General features: G+C 38.1%; 1 protein-coding gene across 1 annotated transcript in view; it reads left to right on the top strand.

The window, feature by feature from the left end:
• The window catches only part of SLIT3 (slit guidance ligand 3), a 789390-nt gene that overhangs the window by 464401 nt on the left and 300110 nt on the right, over positions 1-24879 (top strand). The window contains exon 6 of the mRNA XM_050962519.1: positions 267-338. Within this exon, the coding sequence (XP_050818476.1) occupies positions 267-338 (72 nt within the window). The remainder of the gene's footprint in view (positions 1-266; positions 339-24879) is intronic.

Genomic DNA, 24879 nt, shown 5'->3' with positions numbered 1-24879 from the left:
AATAAAGAAAGAAAGAAAAAAAAGGCGCAATTAATATTTACTGAGACCTGACAGGCTTCAGTGTGCTGTACTGTGCAGTTCTTTCAGACAGTCAGTGAGAAGAGACAGAGCAGCGTGGCAGGCTATGAGCAAGCCTCCTCCTGGGGGACGAGCAAAGACTGCAAGGGGGTGGAGGGACACCTCAGTGACAGGAAAGATTGGAACCCGGTGTTTTAAGGCAGCTTAGTTACCCAGCAAACCTTCATACTTTCCCTTCCTTCCTGCAGGCAACTGGACAACAACCAGATCAGCTGCATTGAAGATGGAGCCTTCAGAGCCCTGCGTGACTTGGAGATTCTGTGAGTTGACTTTGTGATTTCTTTTGTGTGTCTGTGTGTGTTTGTCTTTCTTCGTGCTGCAGTGCTGATTAAATGTACAGGTTGGTGGGGTTTTTTTGGTCTCCTTACTCTGGCCAAAGTGTTATAACCAGCAAAGTGAAATGTCTCACCTCCCCTAGATGGGAATTACTGCTAATTAGACTACAAAAGAGGACTTCTGTGCTGATGCTCCTGAGGAGCATAGAAATTGCCATATTTGTTGCTGTGTGAAACAGATGGGATTCAATAACATCCAGAACCCATGTAATGTACAGTATGTACAGCCAGAAACCTATTAATATATGTGTAATGTGAAGTAGAGGCTGGGTAACAGGTTTGGAGAGAAGAATATTTAGAGGTATCTCACAATTGATCTAGACAGAAAGGGTGTTTAAAATAAAATATAAAATAAAAAGGGGGGAGGCTGTAGAGGACTTTGCCATGTTTGCTCACAACATTAGCTTATGGGGAAGGTCCCAGTCTGAGAACCAGAATCATGCCAAGGTTTGTTCTTTTAAAGCTACAGCTCAACAATACCAGAGTCTTTAATGTTTTCCCAACCTTTGGCAAAGTGCATCCTTTGAATGGTTTTAGTGAAATAGCGAAATGACAATAAGCAGAATACTACTACCTTTTAAATTAGATTCAACAATGAAGCCTGATTTTGAGCTACAAACATACAAACTATATTTATGCGTGCCTTTAATTTTTTTTTGTAAAATTGGATATTACATAGAGTTAAGTATCTAGGCATAGAATAATGTGACTAGTGCTAACGTAGTTACTTTATCTGAGCAATAACACATTTTCTAGTGTACTGCTTAATTAAACAAATGGGGGCAAAGACTTCTCTGTGGTTGGAAAATTAATTCTTCCAAACTAAGAGCATTAACACTTCTGAAGATGTGTAACTCTTTGGCGCAAAAGAAAAGATAAGCAAAAAAAAAAAAAAAAAGAAAACCAAACCTTTTAGCACCTGAAGTGGCGGTAAGAATGGTCCAGTGCAGTAACTATATGCAGTGAATTACAGCAGAGAAGGCCCCATCCAGCCTACCAGAAAAGGTTTTGCTTAGTTAGATGACAGCAAACAGTGGAATATTGGTTGGTTAAACTGTGCACGTGCCTAGTGGAGGCAAATTAAACTGGAGATGAATCAACATAGAGCCTTTTGAATTACGAGGACAGGCACACAAAAGGACAGTAAATGGAGAGCCTATAATAATAACCAAACTCCTCACAATTCAAATGTGGAGTTTGAATAGGGGGTTCTTGCCCTATCCTGCTCACTCTGAAACCAATGGGAGTCTTTCCATCAACTTGAGTAGAAGCAGGATCAGACTCTAAATGACTTAAGACTAGTTTCCATGGTTAGTTGTCTAGGATAGTCATTTTAGATACTTATTGTCTTTGTCTATCAAGTTTTGAAGCCATGATGTATAATAAACATGTTGTGATTGACCTAATACTGTTTATCTCTTGTGTTGAGCTCACATTAGGTATTAGAAGGATCTCCTAGCTGGAAACTTGTTTTGTGAAGAATACAGTTAGAAAGACAGAACCTTTTTTTGAATTAATAACATTTGTTAGAAAAGGTAATGACATCCCACAATAACATTTTCCTTCTCTGCCAGATTGAAAGGATTATTGTGATTTTTTTTTAAAGTCATCACTAGCAACCATAAGCATGATCCAGTTTTACACAAAGAATAAGTTCAATTCTAATATTTTTTCTGATTACATGTATTTTCTTTGTCCAAGGATGATGCATAAGACATCCGCTGACGCTAGATTGTGCTATTACTTTCAACAAAGTATGTTGACTAGCAAATTACATGATATTTGTACTATAATATTCTAATAACTGTAGGCTCTGCGATCGTTTTTAGCAACATATTTCTCTTCCCCATTATTATCAGAGCTGATCAAATGTTGAATTAGTTTATCTACCTATCTATCTGTCTATAATGGCCTGATTCTAAACCATCCCCAAATCAATATAATTGCTGAGGTGGAGAATCTGTTCTAACCTGCTCTGTGTTTAGAATTGGCCATAAGCAATTATTCTTTGCAGTTTTAATTTTCAACATAGGCATGCTTTTATGGGAGAAATCAGTCTTAATTCTATGAGATGAGAAAATAGGTTGGCGCTAACTAATTCTTAAGATATCTATCTTACAGGCACAAAATCCTCAGTATTACGTTGCATCCCCAGTTTGAATTTTTATTTAAGCTCTTCAAAGCAATTTTGAGCACGTCAAGTCAGTGAAACAAAACAAATGGCTTAACTTCCCAAGAGATGTCTCACCTTCATCCTAAATATTGTTACAAAGAGTCAAAGATCAAAAAGTTATCAACGCTTAGAAAGAATGTTAACAATGGAACCAGAAGAACATCAAGTGACCACTCCCTAGTGCAGTCACCACTACATAATTGTATGCAAATATGTTCTAACCTATAATCCATCACATAATGGAGACATGGTAATTTTGACAAATACTGTTCACTAGAGCAATTTGCAGTGATACCAAATGATACCAGTGATGCAGCCTGGTTCCTTTTTATTTTTCTCACAAACTAAAATATTTCAGTCTTTCTCAAAATGTACAGATTTGTTTACATGGTAAATTCTTGCCTGAATTATAAACACTTTGGGAGCAGAGACCATGTGCTTTTGCAAGTTGCTTAACATATCTAGCCCATTCGTAGTGCTATACAGAAAATAAATTACTATGCTAAATTTTAGCAGTTCCATCTCTTTATTGCATTTGCTTCCCAAATTGAAACTCATCAGAGGAGAAGAGGAATTTGATGAGCTTCTCCAAGTAGATTTAGGAAGTGGAAGGGATATTATTCAATTGTCCCTGAGAATAGAGAGCCCCATGATATTATTTTTTGGGGGATATTGGTTCTCAGAGAGAGGTTCTGATGCTTGTATAAGAGCCTATTTAACATCAGTTAACATCTGCCATTAGTAAACTTGTCATTAAATTCTTTTCATTAATAAACTAGCACCAAACAGGGCAGAGTGAAGGTTAAAATTGGGCCGTCACAGCAATTAATTGCACTACCCAAAATACATGTTTATACGGTATTGTGCTAATGGCTGGGATAACTGTATCTCAGTTAAGGAATGTGATTGTATATACTGGGATGCTTACAGACTTCTGATTGGCACATATAGTAGTGTGCCCTTCAGACTTTGTGGCATAAATTGCCAAGTTGCATTGCTGTTACTGTGCCCTGTGCTAGTTCATAAGTATGAATCACTGTTTCTTGCACGTGGCTTTTCTTGGCTCTCCAAAAGCCTTACTAATAATGTGCCAGCATAGTGGTTTGAAGTAAAATAGAAATATATCAGAGTGGCTGGATTGTTGTTGTTAAGACACAATAGTACAGGAAGCTTCATATATTAGTACTACAATTAGATAAAATTTAGGAAGACTTAAAAGTGAATTTTACAATTTAAGCCTCAAAGTAGGGTGCATCTTATGAGTAAAATAATAATAAAATATAAAACTGATATGCATTTGTAAAGTGAAAACACAGCAAAATTTATATGAATTTCCCATCGAACAAAAAGTATGATTTCTTCTAAACTGGTTTTCTTTATTTTCTGTTCTACTCCACTGAGTCCTTAGCTTATAATGCCAGATATCACCATATGACATAACGGCACCGTTCAGAAATATTTATTAGATTATTAAACTGAACCAGCTTAGCTGTCAACAGGCTAGGATTTATGAAAAACAAAACAAACCTCAACATCCTCCAATCCATATCCCAGGAGTCCAACACTTTTTAGTTGGTGCCATTTTTATCCTTATTTGTAAAGGTGTTAGCAGACATCTTGATTAGCCAATTAATCCGAAAAATATTGAATAGATGACACAAGTATTTCAACATTCAGAATTTCATCTTCATTCCTGTGGGACATCCTTTCAACAGGAATGAATGTCAGGGTGAGTTCAGTATGTCCAGCCAAACTGGACAAGCTAATATGAATATTAGCTGGGTGTTTGTGCTATCATCATCAGCAATGAAATGATTAAAATCTTGAGATTTTTGAGGATCTGGTTACTTGAAATAGCTTTGGAAATTGGAGCTTGAAAACTTTCTGGATGTTGCAGATTTCACAATATAGAAAGGAAAAGAAAGACCACAGCATATTTTTCAATTCAGTTCACATTACCAAGAGTTTTCCCAAAGAAAACTGTGCTAAGAGTGTCATTTCAAACACACTGTTCTCACTGTGCAGTTCTAATAATCCACAGTTTTGCTCTTGGTACGTTGTTAATAGTGTTAATTACTGTTATAATTTCTCATTCATCTTATGCCTCTCATCCTGGATTCTGAGGCTTTCCAAGCTATGGACTAAACCTTCCAATCCTTTTGCCATGAGTAGTCCTACTTGTGTGAATAATCTTGTTTAAATTAATGGACAACAAACTGTGTATAGAGGCATTCAGTATTAAAAGACATTTAGGGTGGAATACATCCACAGTATACTCACAAAGTTTGAAAAAATCCCAACCCTAGCAGCCAGATTTTTAAAGCAAACCTAAATCATGCCTGAAATTTAATACGTGAATTGAGCACCAAAAACTAAACTCAGAACCTCAGTTCTAGTCATTAGCTTGTAAGTGTCTGAAAAGTAGGTGTTGATCTGAAAAAGAAACTATGAAAAATATTTTCTGGGTCCCAAAGCTTAAACCTAGCAAAAAGTGCTCAGGGCTATCAAATAAATAAACACAATTTGAAAATGAAAATTCAAAAAAAGGGGTAATGGAGTTTGAACTTGTCTTCTTTCTGACTCAGATTATGAACTGGAACCTGGTATCTCAAAAAGTATTCATTATAAAAACTATGAAATATGGATATCTCAATATGATCCAAATCATGCACTTGGCTTTTTAAAATTTGCTTTAGATGGAAGCTTGTATTCTGGAGAACACATCAGAGTCTGCTAGAACAGTTTAAATTCGGATAGTATGGTTCCCTTGGACTACGTGTAAACCACACATTGACAAGCAACGAAACTTTCACAAGCAGAATGGAGATATATTATTGTGGTGTCTTAGTCAGACTTTCTTCTTCAATCCATTTCTGTTGCCACTGATTATGTTGAGAATTCAACAGCTTTACCTTGAGTTACAAGTTACCATGGATAATATTCCAACATGTAAAATAACACAGTATTCCACAATAACTTGGTAAATAACTTTTGCCTCTTATGACAGTGAACTCTCAGATGTATGATTATAATTCACAGTGAATGCATTTTCAGATGAACAAACTTGAAACATTTTTGTGAACATGAATCAGGGTCTTCAGATATAGCATAACTTTAATTTTTCTTCCAGTTTTCTTCTGTTTACAGTCTTGCTGCTTACAATTACACACACACACACACACACACAATTACTCACACATATATATGTGTGTGTGTGTGTGTATACACACAGAGAGCCAATTTTACTTATTTACAAAATGCTTTGCCAGGCATATCTCAGCATTTTATTTGCTTCAGCTATCTTGAAAGCCTGAAAATGCCATGAGAATGATTTCTTGCTCTATTTTTTCTGCAAATTACCATCAGTTCTGGTAATCAAGATTAAATTTGAACTGTGTGAGGTGCATTCTTAACTGCTACAGTGCACTCAGAATATTGTAGTGGGAACTAGATTTCACAATAAATTGTGTGTATAACTCTTGTTCTAGTCATTCATGCTTGTGTGCAGTTGAATTAAAATAACAAATAAATGGAAAATAATACAGTTAGGCTCGTAATGAATTTGGGTTAAAAATCTATTAAACTTCTTGACTAGTAATTGTGCACATAAGACACGTGATGAAAACAAACATTCGAAAGGAGTTACTAGTGACAAGGTGTGGGTAATCAGACTATACGGTTTAATCCCATTGCATGTAACCCAAAATAATTTGGAATGCAAGCTTTTTCTAACAGTATCACCAGGCTTCTGTCCCCCGCCACCCCCAAGTTATGACAGGAAGCTACTATCTCAGGACAGCCAGAGATGAAACAAATGTAGACTTGGCTATGGTGAAGTACCACTGCCCCAGTGTATAGAGGTATCACTGGATAGGTGTCTAGTTCCTCTTTTCTCTACTTCAGTAGCTGGACCTACTCCAGTGATAAGCATTACGAGAATGCCCAGTAACTGTCCTTCCCCATCAGTTTCTGTCTCACTGTAGATCTCTACAGTGAAGGAGTGAGCAGCGGTCCCAAAGAGCATGGCTGCTGTTGCACTTTCCATTAGAGGAATCAGATTGGAGATAAGAGGAACAGGAAATCTGTGCAGTAGAGGACTTTCTCTCCAGTCTTGGGAACTTTCTGAAATATACTGAAACCCTGATGTGTGCGATTAGCATGTTGTATCAATTGGAAATGAAGAATTCTGCACCGGGAAGGCAGGCTGGGGTGTGTGGAATGTTTTAATGTTTAATAAGGACTATTATTCGATGAAATTTTTCAGTGAGACATCTACTGTCATTGCTAACAGTATGGAAATGAAATGTGAGATAACCTTGGCTGTATAACATATTTCAAAAATGTGAGGTTGGAAGTACAGTGTACGGTGAAAGGAACAGTATCCAGATGGCACCAAGGTGACAGGTTTTATATCACGACCAACAGAAACAAAATAAGAAGGAGGAAGAGAGGCTCTCTGCAAGAGTCTTTGATGCCTGTTATGGTCTTAATGCTAGTTGCTTTATGGATGGGTTCAGTGTATTCACATAAGTACTTTAACTAGTAAGTTTGTTAGTCCTATTAGTATTAGTATTCTAGCCATATCCATGAAAAATCAATATTGATGCCTAACTATATCCTATATCTACAGAAGATGGATTTGACTTGCTGAAGTATATTTGAATGCTGTGCTCATTTCCCGCCTACCCCCACTGTCATGGTGTTTTTATCGCCTTTAAACTAATAATACCCAGGAGCCCTTAGGGATGCAGAACACATCAAGATAAGAGCAGTGCCAGTTTGGAACTATTATATTCATGAATCAAGAACAAAATACATTTCTGAGAGGGACTTGTTTTTATGACCTGCCAGGGACTTCTGCCAGACTCGCTTTCCCATGATATTAGTTTTTTCGTTTGCAGGCTCTGTTCATCTTGTAACTAATTTGCTACTCCTTCCTCCCCTCTGTCTGATATAGTATTTCCATCAGTTGTATAGGAAACATAGGGCAAGCTTTTAACTGACTGTCAGTCTTGATATAAGTGACCAATTTATCACTGAATACTCCCAGCTGTGTTTCTTTCACTCATTTGAATTGGACTATGCAGTTCAACATCTTAGCTAATGTATAGTTGAGGGAGAGTGGTGGTGAGAGTGAGCTGGCTGAAGCTCCACCCAGATGAGACTGAGGTGGTGTTGGGGGAAGTAGCTAAGGAAGGTAAAATATGAATCCCTTAGTGAAGGGAGTGGATCTGCTGTTAGTTACCAGAACTCCCAGGTATGACTCCCAGCTGTTGTTGGATGATCATGTCACAGCAGTAACCCAGTCAGTTGTTTACCATCTGTGTGGCCAACAGGTCGCAACTTCTCCGTTTTGATGCAGACTTTGCTACTGTTGTTCAAGCCTTTGTCACCTCAAGATTAGGTTGTTCTAACATGCTCAACATAACATTGCACCATAAAACCTTTCAAAAACTGAAGACGGTGCAGAGTGCAGCAGCACTCGCTGAGTGGCACATGTGGCTGGGAGTGCATTACTCCACTGTTCTGGGATCAATGCTGGTTTCCTATCAGTTTCCGGGTGCTGCTTAAGGTGTTGGTCATGAGCTATAAAGTTCTAAATGGCCTTGAATCTGCTTTTTGTCATTCTCCATCTGCCATACTGCCACAGCTGCGGACAGTACAAGCGCTTGACCTGGATCCCAGTCATTATAAGAGATAGAGTGCTGCTGGCACCTCTTTGAGGGCTCTGGGACTAAGGCACTCACTCCCCCATTTAGTCCATAATAACCCTGATTCTTCTCAAATTAGACTCTCTTGAGTTTAAATTTTGAATATGGTGGAAAAGAATGTATCTAGGATGCTCCCTGTAGCAGAGTTGTGGGTCCAGCTCACCATCTACCATGCCAAATATTTAACTTTAAACTGTAGCTGCTGAGATTCTGAAGTCTGTATGATGTTTGACATTAAAGCTTCCAAAAATTTCCAGATAGGCCAATAATTTTGCATCTCCAGCCAATTGGTGATTGAAATGGTAAGATATGGACATTTAAGAAATTAATTTGTAGATAGAAATTGTGCTTGCAAATCAGGTACATTTGTGCCTGAAAAAGGCCTCTCCAATTAATTGATCGGCACAAAATTGTAAGTGCAGAATTCTAGGCTGCTTTTGATCTAAAAGACAGCAATCCCAGATTTGTCTATTGTTTAATTTTGTACTTGTATATAAATATCTGTTTAGCATAAATAGTTCTAAAAATATATTTGTATAATATATTCACATGCACACAAGAAATTCAGAGGAAAAACTGAGAATTTTTAATGAGACAATCACACATATGTTATGATAGGTTACAGAAAGAAAAATGCTAAATTCTTTAATTTGTATGTGCTGTTTTGTTTATTAAAAGAAAGGAAGGTGAAAGAGGATTTGTTAAGGATGGAAGCATGACCCTTAATTTTAAAATAACATTGTCACAAACTTAATTTTGGTAGAACACTTTTTTTGTAATTTTTGGCCTTAATAAAGGAAGGAAACACATCAAAACATGATAAATTAATATTACACCTCTACCCTGATATAACACGTCCCAAAATAACACAAATTCAGATATAACGTGGTAAAGCAGTGCTCTGGGGGGGTGCAGGGCTGCGCGCTTCGGCAGATCAAAGCAATATAACGTTGCTTTCAACGGTCAATATAACGTTGTTTCACCTATAATGCGGTAAGATTTTTTGACTCCTGAGGACAGTGTTATATTGGGGTAGAGGTGTATTAATCCTATATAAATTGGAGGAGTTTACATTATTGGGTGAATTATTGTTAAACATATGTTCAGCGTGTACTAATATTGGACAAATGTTTATGTTGATGTTGACTTTAAGGTTTTCTTGGATCACACATAGACTCTAGCTGAGGTAGACTGTATTGCTCTTGTGTATTTCCACTCCTTGCTTTTATAGAGCTTGGAGTGTAGGTTTGGACAATTGATAATCTGTCCCATAGGATTTACTAAGTGAGGTTCTACAAAGCTTTTTTTTATTTCTTAGGAGGCACTGAGGGAGATTGCAGAACATTTTGAACTATAGCACCAATAGTATTCAGCAAATATGCATCTTTGTCTCATTTTTCTCACACCGATGTGTCTGCAGTTTCCTAGTGCCTGGCAAAGGTTGGGATTTGGACTGAGTTTGAGGTATCTTCCTCTAATCCAAACAAGGTAGAGGTGAGACTGATGAGTAGGCAGAAAGCTGTAGAGAGTACAAAGGAAGGATTTGTGCACTTATTAATGAAAACATCTACCTTCCCTTTGTCTAGAGATGCATAGTTTGGAGGTGCTTTCATACCCTCTGCTTCTGAAATCTTGGCTGGTGTCAGTCACCAAAAGTGCCTTCCTCCATTTTTATCTAGTGAGGGTGATTGTGACCATCTGTCTCCGAGCTGGACGTGGCCACAGTAATCCATGGATTACCGCAATGCAGCAGACATGAGACTATCCTTGAAGCCCACTCACAAGCTCCAGTTGGTGCAGAATGAGGTTGTCAGTCTGCTGGGCGGAGTCACGAGCAGGGAGTTTATTTCAGCAATTCTCCAATGGCATAGGCAGCCTATTGGCTCGTGGATATAATTCAAGATAGGTTGATCTATAAAATGCTATAAGGCTTGGATCCATTTTATCTCAGAAACAACCTTTCTCCCCATCTACTGTGATAGCATTTGAAATCAGGTGAGGTGCTTCAGCTAATACTTGCTGCATTTCAACATTGAGATGCAAATCATCCAAAGTGGAGTTAATACCCTGTTGTGCATGTGTATAGCTATTAGAGCTGAGCAAATCATTTTCTAGGAATAGTTGACTCCATTTATTTAGCTTCTTTTCATGTTTGCAGAATATTCACCATCAGGTGACTGTTCCATATTTATTCAAGCTTCTATTTTGTTTTGCAAGTTTTTACTTTGTGCACTGAAGATGAGTGGAACACTGTGAGTATTCAGTATTTAAGTTGGGTTGGTTTCTTTGCGCGTAGCATGTGGTTGTGAATTAACTAACTTTTGTAATCATTTAGGGACTGGAAGAAGCCTCCTGGCTCTGGCAATTGGACAAGCTGCACCTTAGGGAAATTTAGTCAGGACAAGGTGCTATTTTTAGCAGATTTTTGACTTTTTACTTTCTAAGTTAGACACGGTTTGCCTAAAGCATCATTACTACAAAAACAGTTCATTTTTAGTTTAGTATCTAAGTGCAGACTTCTTTGCACTTTCACCCAAATGAATGTGTATGGCACAAATAGCTGCCTTTGTGCCTGGCTTTGGCAAAAGTCTGTTTTGCAGTTTCCCATGCTATATAAATGATAACGTTTCCAGTGTGAATGTTTGAATATGCAAGTTCTAAATTTCCAGTTTCTGTGTGAGACACATGCCCCATCCGTTAGTATGTATTTATAATAGTGTACATATCAACCTTAATGTACAACGCATGTAACTTCACCGTGAGGGCTATACGTACTTCTTTAGAACCTAAAATTTTAATAAAGGGCTTCCTGAGAAATGTTCTGTTTTACTTGGCAATATATGTGGTGTTCACTGGGTAAAATACACATTTCCTTTCCTCTCTCAAGTCCCTTCAAAAAAATCAGTGTCATTTTTCCCTTCCCATTTCATATCCGTCCATCATTTCACTTTTTGGTTCTTCATGTCCCCCTTGTCTATTGTGAGGGTGCAGATCATAGCAGGTGGTTGGGGAAAGCCAGTCTTCTGTCACTAGTATGGAGGGTCAGATGGTAATGGGGTTCTAGACTTCCTCCCAAACCTCCTCTTCAAACTCTGGGATGAGGTTTGATAGGAAAAGAATGGTGGGGGGAAGAGGTGGGCTGCAGCCATATCACTCAATGGAGTACTATCTTGGCCCCACCTCCTACTCATTGTTATCCTTATGCTTTTTGGAGTAGCTGGCAATGTGGGGTATAGAGCTTGAGAGTTTGTCCCTCTATGCTCCTAGTGGCCTAAGTTGGGCATGCAGGCTACTTCAGTCATAGCAGACAATGCCGCATTGCGGCAACTGGCAGCAGCTGGTGCAGGGAGAACCTTGGAGAGGGGGAACATTTTAACGAGTAGACACAATCGTAGCATTTTTGAGTGGGTATACAAGACAATTTTTGCTATCCTTCTCTATACCTGAAAAGGGAAACCATTTGTGTCTACTATAATCACACTACCATGCATGGGGTTGACCTGAGGATTTTGGGGAGATGTTTTATTGAGAGATTCCCCACCACTCAGCTGACTTGTTTTGCCAAAACTATTGTGTGCTCATCAATGGAGAAATCTTACAGAAACTAAAATTAAAAAAAAATGGAAGCATGAAACCATTCTCGTCTGAATTAAATTAGAAAATTATTATGATTATTATTTAGAATTTCTCTTTGTATAACCTGATTGAATAGATAGACCTAAATAGATTTTATACTATAAGACTTCTCTGTTTGGGAACTGCGGCATATTGATCATTGGATTCCCCCAACATCTCGCTGCAGAAGTGGAGTCCAGCTGCTTGTTCCTTTCAACCCTAGCAGTTGGATTGCATTGCTTTGACTTGGTTTACATTTTTAAGGTTGTCTCTGCTATGGAAAGGAGTATAAATAACTCTTTAAAATGGAAGCTGAGATTCTCTTTTACATTGCCCAGGGGCTGTGGCTCTGAACTAGGCATTCACATGAGTCCCCTTCAGCTGATCTCTTCTTGCTGGTCTTCTTTGTGAATATGTATTCAGGTATGCTTTAAATAAATTATGCATATAGGGCCTGATCCAGCTTCCATTAACTTCAGTGGGAGCTAAATCAGTCCCATGAACTGTAATATATAATGAATGATAATGTACAGTGGGCACTGCTGAAAGCTCACCATTTGGTAAATTCTGTTTTGCTTTGTTTTACAGGTGATCACTGTGTTACATAAAACATGATCTACAAAATAATTATTGATAAGTGCATATTCTTGATCAAGTCTGGGATTTTTAAAGGAGCCTACAGGACTGAAATGCCCACATCCCATTGAAACTTAATGAGAGTTCAGTGCCTGAATCCCCTTAGCTCCTTTGAAAATCCTTGCCCAAATCAGTAGACTGCAAGGGCCTAATTCAGGGACCATTAAATTTGGTAGAAAGTCCCTCATTGACTTCAATGGGTATTGGTTTGGGTGCAGTGATGATACTCACTGGTTCAGATTTGTTTTAGGCAAGAATTAAACCATATGATTTTTTTAACTAGTTTTTTGCACCCCTACAGGAAGGAGAAGTTGTTTTCAATTTATGTGATACCATTAACAAAATGCAAAAATAACTTTAAAATTTTATAGCTAGTCAAATAGGTGTGGTTGAGTTCTGCATTCAGTAGAATGAATCTGTGTTTTTTTTGTGGAGGTTTGTGTTTGAGTTATAAATTCACTCACCAAAATTTTGAATGTAAAAATTTGGTGATAATATATGATCAACCTAAAGTGCATTTTTATGGCTGAGCTGCAAATGCTTGGAAATTAAGTGTCAAAATGCAAGCATCCATGCCACTACAACTGTTCTATCATGAAAAACTGCTATAATACAGCTTATTCGGTGATTGTGGGCGCGATTGTCTTTCCCCTTGTCAGAATAATTTACACAAAATTATTAAACTATTGAGGCTTGGATCTATAACATAATCTCTCTCAGCGTGCTACACTTAAATACTTAAACACTTTATGCAAACCTTTAATTCATGAAGTCTCCTCTGTTTGAAAAGGTAAGTAAAACCAGTCTCTGTTAAATATACTAAAATAATTTGTTGAAACACACTTTATTTAAAAATAAAAAAATGAAACAGCCAACAAACATAACAAAACAAGTGAATAATATTGATCCCAAACAAATAACAAAAAAAGTTTTTAGTTTGCCTTTGCAGTGATCCTTTTAGAGCTGGATTTTCTATTTAAGTTTCACTTTCTGTCTAGGAGAGCAATTGGTTGTGATGTGTAGAAGATTGCAAAGATAAGACCAGCATTTCTGCTGATCTTTGGGTACAGGTATCAGGGAAGAATGCAGTATTGACTGGTTGCAACAGGATGGAGGGGAAAGCACAGAGCTCCTTTCACTCAGAGGCTTTATGGAGTACTTCATAGTATACCATGAGGTTACTGCTGAGGTAACTAGCAATGAATGGCAAGTATTCTAGAGAGAATAGTGGAGTCGTCTAAAGAGCAGGTACTCTTGTTTTCTTAGTGAAATTAAAGGTGGGACAGTTGCTTTTCCAGAAGTAATGACTTGGAATTAGTTGCACAGCCCTTTCTGGAATCACAACTTGAAAGCACCTTTGACTTTAAATAGAGGATCCTGATGAAATGGATGTAAAAAATAATCCAGCGTGAACACCATAGTTCAATACCATTGGTGATTTTTGTTTAAAAGAGACCCATGATTGAAAAAGTGCTTGAATAAACAATATCCCCTAGAAAGAGAATGATTTAGTCCCTTAAGCCTTGTCTTCACTTGTCTTTTTCTCCCAAAAGTATATACCATTGCTACCACCAGTTGAGCTCCACCGGTGCTGGCACTAGTGTGAGCATGGTGCCAATGGCCTCAGTATTTTTATCATCATGTTGTTTGGTGGCAAGGGTTAGACAACAGAGGAGTAAAAATGTTGGTGGCTGTGAAGCCTTGGCTACACCAGTGCTGCTGCTATCGGCCACATTGATGGAGCTGAATTGGGAGACTAATGTAGCATGAGCCTTATAAAACTGAAGCACATTCAGGAATGAAACATAGATCAAATGGGGATTGATATCTGATGGTTAAAGAGGAGAACTGGGAAACAGAACTCCTAGGATCTCTCCCTGGCTCTTTTGCTGTCGTGTTGACCTTCAACAAGCCACGTAAGGCCTCACGTATATGCTTAAATCCATCCCTGTTCAGAACAGCACTTCGTATGCTTAAATCCCATTGACTTCAATCAGCGCAAGATGAGACTCTTAATGTCTCCATGCCTCAGTCTCCCACACATGAAATAGTTGTAAAATCCATTTTTCAGGAGTGTCATGGGCTTATCATTTACTTTGTATGTTCAGGTCCTTTGATGAAAGACAAGCATATTACGTGCATAAGGAGCCATCGATAATTTAAGATATCTACTTTTAACCAATTATTTTAGCTCCCATTTTTGTCTTATTTGCTTGAGTGAGAGTGACTTTATTCCTGAAGGGAAAGGGTCTATAAAATAACTGCACTTCTACTATTCTTACCCCAAATTAAAACAAGAAATTCAGTGCGACATGCAACTTGAACGCTTTCGGTGGAGTTGTACTGCCTGTATTGAAAGATTGAAGGTGTTTGACAATGGGGACAGCAAATGCTTTAGGGTGGAAGATGGGAAAAAACATCATCACTGAAATACTTTTGCAACAAGAGGCAACTGGGTTGCCTATTCAGCAGTCATCTTTTTCTTTGAACAAGAATTACTCAAGCCATCATATGCTTAGGTCTAAAATGGAGAGAGGTATTGTGCTGAAGTCCCTCTTCAAGGATAGAAAAGTTTAGGATTGTAGGACTAGAAGATACCTTTTGGGTCATCAAGTCCAGTCCCTTGCTGCTGCAGACAACCCCATCATATAATCCCATTCAGAAATGCATCAAATTCCATCTTAAAACTAAGTAGGTTGTTTGTCCCCACTACTCCTGTGGAAAGGTTGCACCAGAGCCTCGTTTCTCTGTTGATTAGAAACTGTCATCTACTTTCTACCATAAATTTATTAGTGGCCAGTTTATATCCACTTGGTTATATACTAAAAACAAAAGTAAAAATATAATAGAATATACATAGTAAATATAATTATCTGAGATAGTGAACTGGTTGAAGGAGCACTGAGTCTTATTCTTTTTTTACCTTTTCTACCACAGGCTTTGCAGTTTTGATGGTCATTTTGCCCCTAGGCCTCGAGTCCTGAACTTCATTTGTAATGGTTGTGCCTAGGATTTAGCTATCTCAGTGACAATCAACTAGCTCATTTGAGTTGAGAGCTGTGGTGGTTGCAAACCCAGGAACTGGCATTTACATGGTCTTAAATCAAACATCTTCCAGTATCCTGTTGCAGAGTTTTTTTGTTTCTCTATTTTGATAGGCAAGTATGCTTTTCCAGCCCACTGGATCTCCTGTGCTAGACATTATCACATACTAAATGAAAATATTTTATATTGGAGATGGAAGAAGGCCTTTCTCATAATACAAAAATATACAGTTTTGGATTAAATTGGCACTGTATAGAGGATGATGTTTGCTTTCTTGTATTTTAAAGCTCTTTCTTCTAAGTTCAAAAGTTTAAGAATTTTTAATTATGTTTTATTAGCTCTTTATGGACTCTGTAAAGAATGATCCATCTTGAGATGTCACTATTGTCTCTCACTTACAGCTTCATCTGTGTGCATCAAAAATGGAAATACTATTTCTTTGTAAATTTGCACTTTATGGCTAATATGAAAATGACGGCCCCTATTGCAAGAGATCTCCAATGTCAAGAAAACACTCTAAAACATGGCAACAATCACCAAGGAAAATTAAGTTCTGTTAAAGAAGATATACCAGAATGAAGGAATGTATAAACATATTTTCTATTATTAATAATATTGTTATTGTAGCACCCACAGTATGTTACGTGGTTCAGAGTAAACACATGGTCTGTGCTTTGACAGGCTTATGATCTAATTGTTTGGAGATATATATAATTACATGAAAGACAAAAAGCAACCCCTATTCAAAAGGCTAGACAATAATTCTTGTAAATTCATTGCTGAAAGCATTGTTTGCTCAGTATATTAAATGAAAAAATCAAATGCAAAGGCAACCTACAAACTCTCAGGAATTTCAGTTAACCTGTTGAAATAGAGCATAAAACCCCTGACAGCTGAGACTTGGTTACGGATTATCATCACTGAAAAGTTAAATCAAGTTGTAACTTGAGTCCTGTCCTCACACAGAACCTTTAGTTAGCATGTGGAGGAGCTTTTTACTTGAGTTGGTTGGCCGGTCAAGGGATACAGGCCGAAGCTTGAGATAGCACAACTCAGCTGCTAACAAGACCACCCTGCATTATGGACTCAGGCTAGTACCACTCTAGTCCCCTAATGCCTTACCACAATTCCCCCCTGTGCCCAGAAAGGACTGACAAATTCTGGGAAAGAATTCATGGAGTGGCTCAGCTTACTGGAATGCAAAGAACTCTGGGATATGCCCCTAGACATCTTGGTGTCACACGTGAGTGAGTACAGCACAGAAGCTTGACTGTTATTTTTCAGTGTGGCCACCCTTTCACGAGCAAGGCTAATTTGAGTGGCAAAAGTTGAGTGTACCTAACTTGTGTTAAATTGTGGTGAAGATCTATTTTTAGAAGTCTATTCCTTTTATTCATTTCTCCTTTGTTTCCCTTTATTTTTCCCCATATTTGGGAGGGCATAGATGTTGAAGGCATAGATCATGAGAAACTTAAATATCATGTCAAAGGTATAAATCAGCAATAATCAGAAAAATACATTCAGGGCACAAAGTGTGTGAGTACGTGCACGTATGCACACACATTGGGAACATAAAAGCACTATGGTAAAAGAGCATTATTATGGTTGCAAATTCATGCCTGCCAAAGTTAGCCCCCTGGTGCATATCCATTATAATGTTCTTTATTTACGCGATAACATACTATTTTTTCCACTGGACCCCTGCCTCGTTCAGAGCAATTGAGCATTTCAGAGAAAAGATTGCCAGAATTTTTTAACATGGGACAAAACAGTGTACTTTTCCCTAGCCTTATTCTTGGAAATAGCTAAACCAGTGGCTGAAAAAATGCAGCCTGAGGCAGACACCCAGCATGGAAAATTTCAGTCCAAATGGTAAGTTTGGAAAAGATATAAAGCAATTGAAAACCGGGTATTATAGTGGGAGGTGTCAGGCAACCTTAATAATAGGTGGTGCTACCAGCTCTGCATAGCATATGCATGTGTTAATCACATGAAGCTTATTCACTCGGACATTTCCAAAAAAGGACATTTCTCTTTCCTGTTCCCTTTGGCTTGTTTAAATTTGCATTGCCAGACACCTGAGATAACAATAGAAGACCCTCTCATATCTTTGATAACACATTTGAAAAAAGAAAACAATCACCTAGGATTAATGGTGAATCTGTTTATTAAGATAAAAGCAGAATAGAAACCAAATTGGCAACTGATTGTTTTTCATGTCTGTGGATTTTACATGACACCTGGAGACCATTTAAAATGTTAGTTGGCTGTGTTAATGTTGTGTTTAAAAATAACACTTGTATGGTGCCAAATCACTTTAGAGTTGGGTACAAATATTGAGAGAAAAACCCAGCTGTTGTTGCTTTCGCTGCTAATTTGAGGTGTCAGATTACAGCTCAACTGCTCTACCTCAGTGAATAAGGCCCCTTGTGCGATCATTATGTTTTCTAACAGTTGAGAGTAATGGATTAATCAGTGCAGCATCAGTTACTTTCATTATATGCCCACACAGCGGTTATGGGCTTTAATTTAAATGCTCTATGGGGAGATCAATAAACTGTATATGGGAGGCACCCAGAACTGGAAAAGAAAAAAAAGTTGAAAACAACCCATGGGAGCACTGGGTCTTCCTTTGCTTGGGCATTTAGAAAGTAGAGGGTGAGGTTGTTGAGGCAGCTCACCTCTTTGAGAAATACTATGCATTTTATTTAATGCTGATTTATTTTGACATGTTAAATATAACTTTTTTTACAATTGATGAAAATATAGCGACTTTCATCCTAGGATCCAAATGTTCTTTATGTGGATTAATTATGCCTGCATACAAAATGCACAAACTCTGTTTGAACTACTGAAAACAGATTTATGGCCTGGTTTTCAGAGGTGCTGAACAGTATTAACTCCTGTTAAGTATGTCAGAGCAGTAGGTGCGCAGTGCCCTTATGAATCAAGACAATAAAAAACCTTTTCCAAATGGAGTTATTTAACCATTGTGGACAAGACCTGGCATGTAGGTTTGTAAATGGGTGTGTCTGGTCTACAGCGACCTAGTAAAACATGATTAAACCTTGTTAGCAGAAACTGGTTTGAAACCACATTTAAAACCAGTTCTACTTGCAAGATTAAAGTGTCAGTGTAGGCAAGGGCGTAAGAGGTAGTGCTGCCATTGATGACCATAACTGTCATTACCATAGAATGCATTAGTGGCAGCATGACACTTTTGCCCACTGTGTTAAATCTAGTCTTATTAATTTTTGTCCCCCCACAAAATGGGCTTTCTTATTAGGGTTGGTGCTTTAGAAAAGGTAAATCTAATAAACTTTATGGAAATAGAGAGGAAAAATCCTGGAAGCCAAGACACACGTCATCTCTGTATAATGCATAAAGACACAGTGTTGCTAGCATTGTGGTTCTGCAATCTAGTCACATAGATACTAAAAGATTTCCTGCCCTCCAGTTCTGTAAACGTGAAGTCATAGGAACCCTGTTACTGTTCATGTTGTGGTGGTTACAGTATGTTTCCAGGACTGTATTGCATCAAAGTGGTGTCAGCTAAGTCTGAAATAAAGAGGAGTCTGGTGATCAAATGAGGAAAAAAAAAAAAAAAAAGTCGCCAACTCTCAATTTTATTTTGAGCCGTGAGGTATTTGGTGTGTTTTTTAAAGGCCCAGATCCTGTGATTATATAAGAATCTCAATTTTCATGTAAAAAACTTTGTCACATTTGATTGTGGAGAAAAGCTTAAAAATGTGAACTGCAAAGGCCCCAAAACCAGAAGGCAAATTAAAAAAAACCACACTTTTAAAATGTCTCTCATGATTTGAGCACAATTCATGATTTTTGAAATCATGAGATTTTTACCTATCTGGAAAGTTCTGTCTAACGGGTGCTGGCTAGCAGGGGACTATATATCAGGGCTCCTCAAGGCTCTTCTCCCAGCTACACCACTGTCCTTGGGCAAATAGCTTAACCTCTGTTTGCCTCAATTCACCCATCCCCAGACAGGGATAATATTCTTAGCAATACTGTTTATGCAAAGGGTGTTCTGAGGCTTAATTGTGTTTTTACTTGTGCTTGGAGATTCCTAGACAAATGAGTTAAAAAATTCCAGTTTTGTTTAACTGAGGGTATGTGCGTGTGGGTTTCTGGAATTCCACTCTCCTTTACCTTTCCACTTTGAACTGAGTCTCCATTTGCTTTGGGAACAAGCAATATGAAAAGCATGGCAGTTATGGCAGAGGCAATAATCAGGGAGGATGACAGGTGAGTAACTCGCTCCTGGGTACGATGACCAGACAGCAAATGTGAAAAATCAAGATGGGGGTGGGTGGGGGGTAATAGGAGCTTCTATAAGAAAAAAAGACCTAAAAATCAGGATTGTCCCTATAAAATTGGGAATCTGATCATCTGATCCTGGGAATGTTGTAAGCCGGCATATGCACCATTTGTATCCAGTCCTTGCCTGCATACAGATAATAATGTTGCATTAGGGCCAATTACATGGTGTTATGGACACACAACACATAGATTTTACACACACAGCCAAAAAAAGGACACTGTGATAAAGCAGTGGTCTAATCAAAGGAGACAGAGGGAAATGTTTGACTTGTTAGCACTACCAGCAACACAGCAGCTGTCGCTGCTCCAACCAGCCTCAGAGGTCTGCTTTTCAACTCCAGGCCCGGATCATGCAAATCAAAAACACACATTCAAAACAGGTTTACCACACAGCTGGAAAGTAAGCAAATTGGTCTTTTTTGTGGGGAGAGGGGAGAATGAAAATTAAAAGAGTGTCTGTTCAATTTAAAAGTTGTAGTCCCTATAAGCATGAGCTGTGTGTTGCCAAATGATGCTTGTTGTTTCCAGGGTTCAAACAATTCTTTTTTAAACTACAAAACTTTGGCAAACAATCCAGAGACTATTAATCTCTAGTGAGCAAAAGAAGAAGAAATTCAAAGAGCAACACAAATACAGAAAATGAGCTAGTCGTGTTTCTTTTCTCTTTTCCCATTTACCCCTCACCACTTGAAAGTATATTTCTTACAGTAGTTTGTCTATACATTTTTTTTTCTCCCTCTCATGGATCTGATCTCCTGTGGGTCTTAGTGTTTCTTCATAGCTGAGAATTCTGCAAATGCTACAAACTCCCTTGATCAGCAGAGCCAAATGCCACACAAAAGAAGCCTGGTGCTTATCAAAGGCTGAATGGCTAGCAGACTCCTGGTAACTATGGTAGATGCTCATTAATGCTTGGAAAAAAGTGCTAATCAAAAAAATAATCTACCATATCATTTCTCAATTTGATTAGCTGTTTGTGCTAATCAGCTGCAGAAATGGGATGTAAAAGAAAATCACAGTCCCTATTATATGCAGAAACCAAAGCGTGCCCTCGGCTCTGGCCTAGTGTTGCATGTAGATTTTTCTGTCATTTACATCCATTCAAATCCTGTGCGTAAAAAAAACATCATTGCAGATATTGTATTGATAGTTGTTTTCCTGTGTGTGTTCTTTTATGAAAAAAGTGTACTGTTTAGAGGAGGAAAATTAGATTTTGCTATAAGGTCTTTTTTCTTTATAGCACTGATAAAATAGAATGCCATAACTTGCATTAGCTGGGTTACAGTGGATGATAATTAATCATTGTTATATATTAGGACCTTTTCGTTGTAAAATAAACCAAAAAAAGCCCACCTGTTTTATCACTTGAAGTTGTGCTTGACTGCAAAAATAGCAAGTCGGTTAATATTGTTACCTTTTTACTTGTTATAATATAGGTATTTAACATAATCTTTTTACATCTGGTTTGCAACCTTTTCTGATGGCATTGTCAGAAGATATCTTTGGTCTTGCAGTATATTTCCAGTACTTAACTGGAGTAGATAGGGTGGATGTTTTGTAATTTTTATTATTGGCTGTGCAAAGACACAACAAAGAAGAACAAAACCCACAATATTTCCCTGTAGCTTGAAGCAGTAAGAGAGAGAAGAGAGAGTTCTTCTGGCCATTCAGCAAAGTCCTAGGATTTTCCAGTTCCTAATCAGTCCAGCTGGTTTGGGGAGATAGTTAGACTGCTAGGTTGAATCTTTCAAACTGAGTAGATGGTCTGGGAAGATTAGAAATCTAATCTTTTCACTTTTTGGTCAGAGCATTTGGACTGTGCCTGGAAGCTATTATGTTTGTTCTAGAATTTGGGATATACTAATCTTTGTAAGTATCAGTCACCCATTAGCACCTCTTTTCCCACTCACAATGATGGGGAGGCTACAAAACAAGAGTAGAAACATTTTAACGATGGGGGATTAATTCCTCTCACATATTATAATGATTTTCCATATATATATATAGCACCTTTCATCTAAAGCACTTTAGCAACTGTGGAAATACAAAGGATCATGTCATTCACCAGAAAATGCAGCCACCTTTCGGGTGGAATTCAGTATTTTTTTTTATCAGCGGACTGCAATGCTGCGCAACGGTTTAGTGCCACTAGGAAGTATGTAAGAATGTTTAATGCAAATGAATTTGCATGGGAAATGTGAGAAAGGAGGCAGATTGTGTTTACCAGATTTGGTAATGAACCAGGATTCCAGACCCAGAGAGGAGATGGGTAATGTCAGAATAAAAACGTGCCATTGAAACATCATGAAAATCGGTCATGGGATACATACATACATATGTACAAGATTCCAGAGCCAACATTCCTACTTTTGAAAAAATGCTAGGTGATCTTTTAATGACCACAAGTCAGTTTTATATCTTATGGGAAAGTGAGTACCTCCGAACAGCATGCTGGCCCGGGGGGCAGATCTCAGCTGGTATAGATTGAAGTCATTGGAGCTGACAATTTACCACAGCTGAGGATGTGCCTCAGGGAAGTGCCACCTACAGGTGGCTAACACCATTTTGTGCAGCTCCCAAGTAGTTCTTGGAGGCCCACCAGGTACTGCTGCGTCCTGAGCCTGCTTTGCTTGCAAGATCTGAAAATATCACAGCCCAAGGTGGCAGGTCTGCAGCCATAAATAACATTCTCTCTAACCTTAGGTTACTGATTCAGCATTTTGGAAGTGAACACCTTACAGTGATAACAGTGAGTTTGTGAGGGATGAGGGTAAACTTGATTCTAAAATAAGCAATAGATTAGAGGTGTGCTCTTGATGTCAGTGTGGTGTGATGTGAGTCTCCAGTCTCCTTATAAGATACAGAGGGAACCTGGATGCTCTGAGAGTCCAGGACCTCACCTAGTTTTCTGCTCTTAGTCTGTTTCAAATATCTACTGGGCTTCATAGCACTTACTAGAAAATTGAGGGGATGGATTTTCTCTATTCCCCCTCATCTTCCATATGTAAGTGCATTATGGTCTTTTGACTCCACCACAACACACAGGCTTAAAAATCATTACTGGGATGATGAGTTTTAGACACTTGACAACTGCTTCATGTACTTGGTATTCAGGTTTGCAAAATGTCTCCCTAGCACTGCTCCATCTATCTTGAAGGCTCCCCTGCAAGAGCCTATACAAGAATGCTGCTACATTAGACTACCACATGCTGAAGAATCATTGCAAAGGGGTTAACTTCACACAACCAATAATGCAGACAGTTCACTGTCAATTAGTACCCTTTGTGGAGCAATGGAAGCTGTACATCTGTATTTAGTCGCCTTTGTGTTGAAATACGGCTATAATCATAAATGCTTTATTGCCTTCATAATAGTTAACATTTAAATATCAGTGTAATAATGCATTAATAAGTCTTCTGTGCAGTAGCTATCTGCTGCTACGATTATACTTGAAATTTTGTAGTTAGTTAGTAGATTAATAAAATAAGGCTTAATTCAGTATTAACTGTATTCCTCATTATTTGTTGCTCTGTTATTTATTTATTGGAGACCTATGGAAGTCTTCCTGCTTATTTCTAGCAACAAATGGACTCTTAATGTTGGAAATATGTAAGTAGCAAAGCTAGGATTTGGGTTACTAGACTGATACTTTGTCTATTAAATATGTGGCTTTTTTTTTACAATAGCTAAATCTGAGTCTGATAGAACAGATTGAATTTTCAACAGTTGTGCTGGGAATAGTGTACAGAATGTATCTCTCAGTTACTTGGGAAAGATGTTCACTGTCACTTTTCACTTTCTGAATCCACTCTGTGTTCTGTTAAAGTCAATGGACAGTCTCCACTGAATTCAGTTTGACTTGCATTGGATCCTTTAGTGCCCTCACTGACATATTCAGTTGTCAACTTTGTATACAATTTAATTTTCAAAATTGACTATACGCATGGTTCTTTAGCTAATTATGACCCCAGTCCCTGCATGGAGTTATTTCCTATACTAATGCTCTCTGTAATATATGCCACTTAAACTAACACACATTTACACTTTGCCTCTTTCTTTTGGTGGACAAGAGAACAAAATCAGAACACAGGTATAACAACAGTAATAATGCTTAGCACTTCTGTAGCCTCATCCAAGGTGGTTCATCCAAAGTGTGTTACACACATTAAGCATCAATATCTCTGTGGCTAGGTAGGTAAGTATTTTACAGATGGGAAAACAGAGGTCGATGTTAAGTGACTTGTCCAAGATTACAGGCAGAATTAGTGACAGAGATAGCAGTTGAACTCAGGAGTTCTGAATCATAATCCTCTGCTTGAGCCACTGGACAATATTTGCTGTCATTTGTTCCTACAGAGTGTGTCATTTGTCTGAATGAAAATTACTGTGCCACACACTTCTTTTGGCTAGTTGTCTACCACCGACTTCCATTCCTGCACCATCTGCTAGATACCATAATCTAGCAATAATAATTACATATAAAGAGAGCTTTATTTTAAAATACATAGTGGAAACTGTTATAGTGGAAAATTCATTTTGGTATTATGATGGCCTTAAGAAGGGAATTATGTGGGACAGACGAAGCAGCTTTTCAGCCTCAGAGAAGTTCACAGTGAGGCATCACAGTTTATCCTGAGTAGTTGGTGCCATGAGTGATGCATTACAGGATTCAGCTCCAGATATTGACAGTACTTTCCTCCCTAATTCTTTGCCTTCCCAATGAAATTGAGGTGTTCTGAAGTCGGGATTCAAGTTGTGAAATGTGTATCTTAGTTCAGGTCTGGATTTCAGACATCCTATCCCCTCCATATTTGAGAGTGTTCTGATTTCTGATTTGAGCCAACATCAGACATTACCAGTTTTTCTAGTGAAGCTAAAATACTGCAATATATTGTGTCGTAGGCTACGGTACACTAACATTGTGCAAACTGGGAATCTACTGAGAGGT

The sequence above is a fragment of the Gopherus flavomarginatus genome, chromosome 7 (genome assembly GCF_025201925.1).
Source record: "Gopherus flavomarginatus isolate rGopFla2 chromosome 7, rGopFla2.mat.asm, whole genome shotgun sequence".
In the NCBI taxonomy this organism is placed as follows: Eukaryota; Metazoa; Chordata; order Testudines; family Testudinidae; genus Gopherus; species Gopherus flavomarginatus.
This window is presented reverse-complemented; position numbering and strand designations above follow the sequence as displayed.